Source organism: Acanthaster planci, linkage group LG07, assembly GCF_054643075.1.
Source record: "Acanthaster planci isolate LZ-2023a linkage group LG07, COTS_SCS, whole genome shotgun sequence".
Classification (NCBI taxonomy): domain Eukaryota; kingdom Metazoa; phylum Echinodermata; class Asteroidea; order Valvatida; family Acanthasteridae; genus Acanthaster; species Acanthaster planci.
This window is the reverse complement of record NC_141783.1, coordinates 18992232-19002739: the sequence shown is the minus strand read 5'-3', so window position 1 is coordinate 19002739 and position 10508 is coordinate 18992232. Positions and strand designations below refer to the sequence as shown.

At 39.6% G+C, this 10508-nt stretch overlaps 1 protein-coding gene across 1 annotated transcript; it reads right to left on the bottom strand.

The window, feature by feature from the left end:
* Positions 1-1194: 1194 nt before the first annotated feature.
* LOC110976248 (uncharacterized) lies at positions 1195-9319 on the bottom strand. Its single transcript, XM_022229354.2, has 2 exons — positions 9082-9319; positions 1195-4880 (listed from the first exon to the last, which is right to left on the bottom strand). The coding sequence occupies exons 1-2, from the start codon at positions 9185-9187 to the stop codon at positions 4660-4662; spliced, it is 327 nt and encodes a 108-aa protein (XP_022085046.1). The 5' UTR covers positions 9188-9319; the 3' UTR covers positions 1195-4659.
* Positions 9320-10508: the final 1189 nt, after the last annotated feature.

The window sequence follows — 10508 nt, the reverse complement described above, 5'->3', positions numbered from 1 at the left end:
GGCGCTAGCAACTTGTTCTTCGTACTTAGGAGGTGCTCTTTGGGGTTGTGTGTTGTAACTAATCACAAAGCCATGAACGTGTTTTATAATGTGAAACGACCAACCTCTGCGCTTGTGATCGCTTAGCTGGTCAACTCCACCATCAACTCTTTTTTTTCTTTTCCATCATGTCTCTGGCCATGTTTTCTGCTAATTTCTTGGTTCTTTGTTTTACTTCTTGCTCGCTCGCTGCTCTTGCTTGGAATTTTGTATTTGTTTTTTATCTGATCTTTCTGCTTTTTGAACTCAGCAGTAACCAACACAAGTGCTTCGTGAGAAATATCAACTTAATAACTTGAGAAATTTATTCTTCGATCGTGTTCTTTGATCGTGTCCGCCTACACTCTGATTTGGTCGGGTTTTTTGACACTTGTTATTAAAATTGGGCGAATTAAACTGACACATCAATGTGAAAAGTTTATGATTGCATAGAATGTTGAAAGAAAAGGCAAAAACTGCTGAATGTAGGCAACTGTTCGATACTTTTATAAAGGAACTGTAGGAATTTATGTTGAGGGCGATGATGACAAACTGATCAAGCAACAGTGGTTAATTGTATTTAATTTTAGTTTTGAGGTTTATACGTGGCCCCCATATAATTAAAAAAACATATACAGTATTTTAGGTTAATTTGGATCAGGAAATTTGTAGTTAAAACAGATGGTTTACAATTGATGATTTTCTGTCATTTTTCTCTACAGTCGCACCGAAGTAAAACGATACAGGACAGAATTTGGACTGTTTTCATGAAAAATACCATTAATTTTACATTGCAGAACTGTTTCAAGAAAAATCCAGCACAAATATAGTTATTAGCAATTTTTGCAATTAATTCCTTCTAATATGATAATGGCCATATGAACATTATTTATGCCACGGCGTACCTGGTTGTAGAGCCCCCAAGGCCAATTTTTTTTTTTTCAAAAAACCCTCACTTTTTTATTCATCCGTAAATGAGTCCTTGACTCCTTACCCGAAAGACAGCATAACTGCCAATCTATATGTACTGGCGCTGTATTGATTATAAACTTAGTCATAAACTCAGTAAGGTGTAATTTCAATTTTAAAACAGCAATAATGAAAACCACGTAGGTTTATGCTTACTTCTATGAGTAAAATATGCCAGCAAGACAATGACAGCTCGAAAGCTGAATCTAACTTTAGTAATTTTTATTTCATTTTAGAACTAGAGTGGCCAATGGGAGTCCTTTGAGACGCTTGGTGCTGACAAACATACCTGTCCCACGTAACCGGTTTACTGTATATTTGCATCATCACATTAGCTCAAACGTAACGCAAACAATAGGAAGGCGCCGGTATGTTTACCACCATCATCTCGAAAGTCTCCGAGCCATTTTCAATCTTCATCCACATATTGGACGTTACATTGTTTGCAGCAAGACTTGAAAAGGTGCATATGTGGTACACCTCGTTAAGGCCAAATGACTGGCATAATATTCCAATCAAGCTTTTTGATATACTTTATACAGAATATGCAACGCTACACAAAACCCAGGTACATAAAAAATGATTTCCTATTGGAAAGAGAACAGAGAATGAGACGGCTTGCATGAGATGTGCCCAAGTTCGTATGCGGAGCATAAAATTAAACGTTGTGGAAACAATCTGAACCATACTGAGATATCGTTATCTACTACTGGCGCATGATGTGTCTGATGTTTTAGAGCCTTTTTACGGTTGTTTAAAGACGTAGGCATAATTATGACAAGAAATGCATGTTTAAAGCGACTGTTGGTCCATTTTAAAACAAACTACACTATAAGAACTGATCATGCAATATCCAACATACAGGAAAGTCCTCCAAAACAACAGACCAGATTAGTGGGAGAAAAACAATGCAAAGAAAAACAACGCAGTAAAACAATAACTCTTCTTGCTGTCAATCTCAGCGCGTAAAGCGATAGGTTTTGAGTCAGCATTCTGATTAGAGAGGCAATCTAATAAACACATATACACATAGCATGTTCTATAATCACGTCAGTCTGATGAAACCCGTCCTTTTATACCCACTCAATAGTTCTCGTTAACGTGACAAGTCATCTTGTGTTCTACCTACAACTCAATAATATTCAATCTCAATATAAAAAAATTGAATCTACAGAAAAAATCATTACAGAGGTTCAGTCCAGTGATTTCGGATCGATTCCATGAATTGAACATCAATGGATCCACAATGAAATAAGCTTGCGCCCCACCCCCTTCAATTTTCGATTTTTCCTGGGGGGACACCCAGTCTTCATCGCGTTTCCCCTCCTCACTGTACTCTTAGCTTGCAATTTAATAACTTTAAAAATGCTGGCTTGAAATTCCCACTGAAATAAGGCTGTCTCTCGCTTGTAAGTTTGCATTTCACTTTGGTGCATCAAATAAACCAGGCTATATTAAAGGGTGACAGAAATTGAAAGCATTTATATCTCGTGAAGTATTTCAAAATAACAATCAATATATAACCATTTCAAAAACATCAAAAATTTAAGGTTTTCCCATTAAATGCTAACCCAAGATGAATAAAAGATCCTGCGTTTCCCCTCCCAAAAAATCTCATTTTGGCCGTTCGCGCTCCAAGGCTGATTGGATGACGTCAACGCCAGAACGCTTACATGCACAGTGTAAATGTTCATGTACTGTACATGACGCACAGTACATGTACATGGCAGTATCGCATGCTTGCAATAGACCACGTTGTGTTTGATGTAGCTTAGCCCACAGGCAAAACTGTCTCAGTTCAAGAAATACACATTCGGACTGGGTTTTTCTAATTCCTTCCTTGAACTGAGACAGTGTTTGCCTGTGGGCCAAGCTATATCAAACACAGCATGGTCTATTGCAAGCGTGCGAGATTGCATGTATTGTGCGCAAAACGTTCTGGCGATGACCTCATCCAATCAGCATGGAAGCGCGAACGGCCAAAAGGGATTTCTTGTGGGCGGGGAATCTCAGGTTCTTTTTATGCATTAAATTTATGATGTTTTTGAAATGGTTACGTATTTATTGTTATTTTGAAATATACTTCTCGTGAACTAAATGCTTTCAATTTCAGTTACCCTTTAAAAAACAAAATTTATTCTGGTTTATTCAATTAAAATATACAGGGTAGGCAGCCATATCAGGGTCGCTGATAAAACCCCATTTACAATAATGTAAAGGCATCACATATCAGTAGAAGGAATATAAAATATAAAATAATAAAAGTATGGAAAATGATTCACAATTTAAAGAACAATAAAAATTATGAAAAATTAAGTTATAAATCTATGTTCACCAAACAGGAGAAAAAACCGAAGGCAGTTCATTCAGGACGGTTGGTGAAATGACAAATTCTCACTCCCACATACGAGTAAAAATATTACTAATTACAAACCTTTAGCTAAAAATTGAATTGTAGATTTCATGTATCTATCAGTTTTACACTTTGGTACAACTAGTGTAGTCGTGGAACTGTCTCTGAGTATTCTGATAGTTGTGTTGTTCAATTTAAGGGGTGGAAGCATATTTCTAAATCAGGGGATTCCAAAAGTTTCGTACCAAAGTTATACAGTAACAAGACTAGAAATACCTAACACATCCAGAGCAATGGAGTAGTTGTGATACTGACGAGGGCCTAAAATAATACGGCATGCACATTCTTGTACATTTTCAATTTTATTAGCCAGTTGTTTACTTACCGAGGTACCAGACTGGGCTTCCATACGCTAAAACTGTTCTGATATAGCATGTGAAGACCGAGATTAAGTCAGCCAAGGAAGCATTATATTTCTTTAAAATACACAAGGTAAATAATCTGTTAGGGGCTCTAGAGAATGTCCCATTTAAGATCACTCTGAATCGTGACTCCCAACAGTTGCATGCATGTGATTAACCTGTGATTAATCGGTGGCAAATAAAATGCCACCGTAAGAGGCCTTCCAGCAAACATTGTAACAGACAGCTTCATCACATGACAACTTTGACAGCATTTTGGGTGTAAAAAAGGGGAAAAAACTTTCGTCTTATAGCAGGTAACGGGGAGATTTGATATTGAAGGTCTCCTAAAGTGTACTTTCTCCAAACTTGTTCTTTTCCTGGATCGTTTATTTTAAATTCGTGTCTAAATATGTAGTTTTATGCGGTTTTTATGTAAGGAAATAACCATGCCCTTCAACCAGCTATCGACTTGGCCCTCACTTATACGAAATACGAAAAGTATACAAAATAATGATAATTACTTCCACGTTCTGAATGCTGGTATTTTGCCTTAGTAGCCTCTATTTATTTAACGGCAGTGGGTAGTCAGATTGGGTACCCATTTGGGGCGCCCCTCTTTTCCAGAATGCTGCATTTGGTTTTGCTCAGTATCTTGCAAAGTATCGTCCATAAAATTGCCGCTAAATCTGGGCAAACCATTGGCCTAATATACACTGTATAACTGTAATTTGCAGTTACGAGTTTTAAAGATTTGGGGTCTGAGTCTGTTGAGTTCTAGAAATAACAGCGTCGAAAGTGATAGGTAATTTTGGTAGGTCACGTGGCTGGTCGAGAATTCCAATTTCCAGGTCTGAATAGTTGGCTGAGGAGATTGAGATACTGTTATGACGTCATCGGCAGTAATCCATCCTCCCCTTAACCGCCGAAGTGTGCGTTGCAGTGACTACAGACTCTCTCTTTCATCATCAGGCAGCAGATGACCCCCAGAGGGAAGAAGAAGATGGCCAGTAGGATGCCACAGGTGGTGAACTGGTCCACCAAAGCGCCCGCGTGGCAGACGGGACAATTACCCACCACCACGACCTGGGTGGCTGGCTGGCTCACAGTGACCTGTGTGGCAGGTGGAGGCTGGGAGGCTGGAGTCAAAGATACAAAAGTGTTTTTAAAATGTAGTAAAGCCCGGCAACAAGGGGCATAAGGGGGCCTAAAAACATGGACACTGTATCCTTCCTCGACTTTTTTTCTGAGAATTATTCAATCTCAAACTGATTCAATGATTCAATCTCTTTAATCTCAAACTGAGAAATACGATTTCAACCGCTGGGACCTGCATAATGTCAGCACCCTGAAATTCAAGGCCATCAACTGCCTGGATAAGAAAACATTTGCCAAAATAACATATAATTAGAAAAAATTCCATGTACCAACTGTTTTGAGGTACAAGGCAGACATGGATATGGAGCTAAGTACAATTTAATTTGAAATTAAAGAACGCGATTGTAAACGGCGATAATCACATTTAGCCTGCTTAATGCCAGACAGCAACATGCGTGATTAACATAGACACTACCTGAAATTTCAGATCTAACAGTGGAGCCGGCCAACAAGAAGTTGATTTGGCCAACCCCTCAAATGATTCATTTAATACTTCGTGGGCTATTAAGTTTCCTTTTGGGGTGGGTGTTCAAAAAATCCCCCATATGGTGGAAACTACACTTAAAGATAGTGTATACGATTTGCATGTACTGCAATTTGTCAAAATTGGCCGATTTGGGGGTTTGTGATTTACCGTACTGTGTGTATTATTCCTCCGACTTGTTTAATTTTGAGTTCACTGCTTTGATAAAACTCGAGACAAACGTTGTTCTTGTTCATTTGTAGCACTCAAAGCGCATGCTCGTGTACTTGTCTCTCAAGAAGTCCACGGGCCACAGGACTTTCCTGAGTGCCTGGACAATGCACAGGTGAGGTCTATCTGCAGACCAATTATGGCCCGCAATATCCATGTTTTTTCACGGCTTTGCGTAGTACTAATGGTTGGCAACTTTACCTCCAAGTTTCTGCATTGGAGTGGTTATATTAGCTGAGTGCTGCTCGGTTTGGGCCATACCATTATTTTAAGGGGTGAAAGCGAGGTGGTTAATTGAAATCAACATATAAAGAAACGTTAATTTCAAACCAGTCCAAATTCGATTCAATAATTCGTTTGTCCCGTTCTTGAGATTTTGCAAATAATATTACACTGCCTTTAAAGCGTTGGTATGCACAAATTTACCTAACCCACGGGTTCTAATCACCCAAGCATGTTATCACTGGCGTAGGGAAGGCCAAGGGCGGGCCACTGTGCCCCAGGAACTCTTTCCACTCTCAGAAGAACCTGATTAAGCCACTGCATGGTAGGTAGTAAAAGACCAACTATGCAGGTAGTAGGCAAAGTCTCCAGATATTTGACATCAAGCTGGTCTCATTTAACCCGACGTTTCTGATAGTCTGTCCTGCACGCTTAACTTTGATGTTTCTCGAGGTATTACAAGACAAAACAACAACCCCCCCCCCGGGCAAAAACGTTCAACATTAACTGTCTGTTTTTGGTCTATTTTCTTTGGAAGAAACCTCCAAAGGAGCTTTCATTCCTGTGACGAGAAAAACTTCCAAAGAGATTTGAAAACGAAACTAATCACATATGATGACCACCCTAACCGCAAAATACAAGAAACAAAACGTTTGTTTCAAAGTTCAATACCAAAGTGGTCTCAGTCGCACCCAAAGACCTTCATTCGCGCGTAAAACATAAACTCAGAAATCCTCAGCTGAATATGAAATTGACCCTACGTGAGTGTCAAGTTGTTCTGACGTCTACTTGCGTCATTTTAAAAATGTGCAAACATCACATTGCCTGAAGCATAAGAGTTTTGCTTTGTTTGGTTTATCTCTGAGCAGAATGGGTTAGTCCCGTGGTAGTTAGTAACTGCTGTAATTAATGCATCAGAGATCCCACAATCGGTCCTCTATCAATGTCCAAAGTTCGAGTGCGCTGTTTATTGAAATCAAATCGACACTCGTGACCGTGTACGAACAAATAAGCGAGTATACCTCACAAACGAATTTTATCTTGGCCTAAAAATAGCAATTATCCATTTGACGCATTTTGGATGAAATATCTGAATCTTATCCAACTTGAATTCATAAAAAAAACCACAAGCATTGGTTTGAGCTCCCTTAGTTCGCAAGAAGCAAATCGGTTTTTTTTTCAATGTACGATGTTAAAATATTGATACAAATAGGAAAAGCAGAAAATGCATTCATCACTAAAATGTTTCCATTTGGAACCTGTTTTAGTACGTACCGGTGGTCTTGCAAATACTTTGGATTTGTACAAAGAAATTTACTAAAGCGGATTGCGATAACCGGAAACTACAAGAGTCGGCCAAGAATTCAGAGACATTTTAATGTAACGTGCATTGTGCTGTACATGTATAATTTGGCAAACACCATGGAAACAAAAACACTGCCAAGTGACTTTAACAGTCCTGTACCTGCTTCAGACGTACCAGCTAGGTCAAAGGTCATTGTCCATAAGAGTCGAATAACGGAATGAATTCATAAGAGAGTTTGCAGCCCAACTTTAAAGATGAGGTCGGTGTAACCAACAGAAATTATCTTCCTTTGGGTACTGTGACTGAACTGGTTTAGATAATAGGCCTACAGGTGTTTGTCTACAAAAAACTACTACCTGCCTTGCATATGAATTGTATCACGAGAAAATCTAAAGTTTCTTTTCCTCTGAGGTTCTCTGGGGCTATTAGGCCATTTCATGTCTATTGCTGTTACGGGCTTTCTCTCGACATTTTAGGGGGTTTTCATTCATAAATTGTACACATAGGCTTTCCCTCTGACATAACAGTAAAACTACCGACCGTAAGGCTTCCTTGAAATGAAAAAGGGCAGCCCAGATATTAGATGCAAGTTTGAGTGTATAAATTGGAGGGTTGTTAAAATCACCAGATGCTTTTGTCAAGAAAGTACCTTTGTCAAAGATAAAAACACCTGTCACAAGAGATTGTGATCATCGTTTTGAACGACAAACTGGGGGTGAGCGATGACAACATGGCCTGTCTTCACCCTTGACCAAATCGAGCACAGGACAGTTGACTTCTAGCGCTGTGCCTGTATACGTTATAGCATTAAAGGTAGTGTGCGAGATTTGCATTTTCTGCAATTTGTCAAAATTGGCTGATTTGGGGGTTTGTGATTTACTTTGTGTATCATTCCACGAACTTGTTTCATTTTTTTAAATCACTGCTTTGAGAGAAATCAAGAAAAACCCTGTTCATTGTGACCCTCGGAGCGCAGCTCGTGTAATTTGTCTCACAAATATCCATGGGCCACAGGAGGCCTTGCCAGGACAATGCACAGGCGAGATCAATCTGCAGACCGATTACAGCCCTCAAAAATGCATTTTTCCATGGCTTCGCGGAGTACTAGTGGTTGAGGTTGTGCTTCTCTTCAACAATACAGCACTGAGAGTTTGTCGAATAAACAATGTTTCATTGGACAGTGAAGTGACTCCAGGTCACTAAGTTCACTGCGCGACCATGTACAGTGTGTACATACGTCCGTCGAAAACCGTCCACACACCGTCAGTGCCCATCATGAACACTTTATAAATAACAAATATTTTGCATTTCGGGCATGAGAGTTATTGTTATTGGAACAGAAGCTAAATGTCTCAAAATTGGATATTTTTTCCAGAAAGCCAGGCTTCGATGCAGAGTTCGACTGAACTGCCATTAGACCATTATCTTAATTAAGGGGGTGATAGCGAGATGATTCACGTGAGGTAAACTTCCACAGTTCCTTAAAGAAACTTTAATTACGGTTATGTATCTGTTTCGTTGATGAGTTTAGGCTTACGGAAGCCGTTGTTGGTAGTTTGTATGCATATGTTATCCGTTCATATATAGAGACACTTCCAATAGCTCAATGCTTCACTCATATTTTTGTTGCGCCCGTTAAAGGTTACGGTATTTGAACGAACTGTACATTATTTCCCAAAGGTCGTTTGTCCGGAAGATCTTTGGAAAAAACGTAAAATTTTTCTTTTCTCGAAAATGACAGCATTCCTGGCGGCAAGACTTCACAGATTGTCTGACACTATTATATACTTACTTCACAGTAAGATATATTTCAAGATAATTCGACACTCCGTTTTGAGATCTTGCTAATTCTGTACACTGCCTTTCAGTGAAGTTTCGACATAAGCACTGGAGACCTGCCAAGTCCCATTTACTGGCGAACCGATTCGATATCCTTCAAAGGTGTAATGTGTCTACTCACGATAGCCTTGAGGGGGTGGATAGTTCGGATTTGGAGGATAGCCCTGGGCGGGTACTGGCTGGTAGGCAGGCTTCTCCGGGCCTTCTTGATAATTTGGGTTGTCCATCTTGGCTCAGGCTGTAAAACTCAAGGTAATTCGTCAACGTTGTTGAGAGTCTAGTTCGGTCGGCCTGTGTTTCAGGCTGTAGAATGTTAACCACTACGCGGTGGGTTGATTACACACTTGACCTTCGAAGCTTACTGACAATTGGACCAGAGAACCAGCGACATCGATCCACATTGTACGCATAGGAAACGTCAAGACAGTTTGCTCTTTACACTGGTTGCTATTGTGATAATGGTTAAATTTCAACTGATTCCCTTCCTATTATACTTCACTATTAAAGGTCAAACAATGGATTTTCTTTCAAATGTATTTGAAAACAATCAAATATCCCTTACCTGTTTAACTTTACGTTTTATGGACAATAATGGCGAGAATTGGCTAGGCCTATTTAGTGTCTTACACAATCATGAATCCCCAAAAGAACTGAAAATTTACAACGGCAAAATATCCGACTTTATGCCTAGAAAAAAACTTAAGCACTGAGGTTTTCCCCAGAGACGCATCACAACTTTGCTCAGAAATATGGAAAATTGCAAAATAAAATTGCTCAGGCTCTTTAAGCATTGTCTGCCTATCAGCCGTTATGAAGCACGCTTTAAAGCATGGCGCGCGGGCACAACAGGAGGGCGCTGTTCGATCTGCAAACGAGGTTGCAGGCTAGTAAATAGGCCAAAATCTGCTTGCGCAGGCCAAATACCTTTTTGTGATGCACTCAAATTCTCTACGAAAAAGAGCATTTCGTGGCCAGCGACGGAAACGAATACCAATTTGTATCTGAATGAGATTTGGAAGAAATCGGAGTCTGAAGACGGTCTGTTTTTGAGAAGTGTAGGCATCATTTTCAAAATGGCGAGGGGCTTCACGACCGCGGTGTTTAGGAGTGACCTTCTGTGGCAAATGAATGGAAATTCGAAAGGAAAATGAAAAACCACAAAATGGGCTTTGATTTGATGTACGTCTCGAAGGCCTGAGAAACTCGTAAGTATTTGTCTTAATTTTTTTTAAATTCAGGTGGTTAAAACCTTTGACTAGTACTGTGGCAGTTCATCTACTGGCCTGCAACCACAAAAGATTTTACCAAAACAAAATAGCACCCTCCTTTCAAGAAAATAGATGAAATTCCGTGTTTATGTACACAACTGCAGTGATCTACATTTTGGCTCACTTTGCCCAATACAAAATAGTGGTGAAGTAACACGCATGCACTCTGCTTAACGCTCAGTCAAAACAATTCTTGCTGAAGGCATCTTAATGACTTTAAGCACTGTGGCTTTGCTGTATCGTTTATTTGTGCGAAGATATGAAAGGCCAGAGCAACACC

Coding starts and splice junctions, on each gene's coding strand:
- LOC110976248 (XM_022229354.2), bottom strand. CDS start 9,187: ATGGACAACCCAAATTATCAAGAAGGCCCGGAGAAGCCTGCCTACCAG. Junction 4,881..9,081: donor TCCACCCCCTCAAGGCTATC/GTGAGTAGACAC, acceptor CTTTGACTCCAG/CCTCCCAGCCTCCACCTGCC.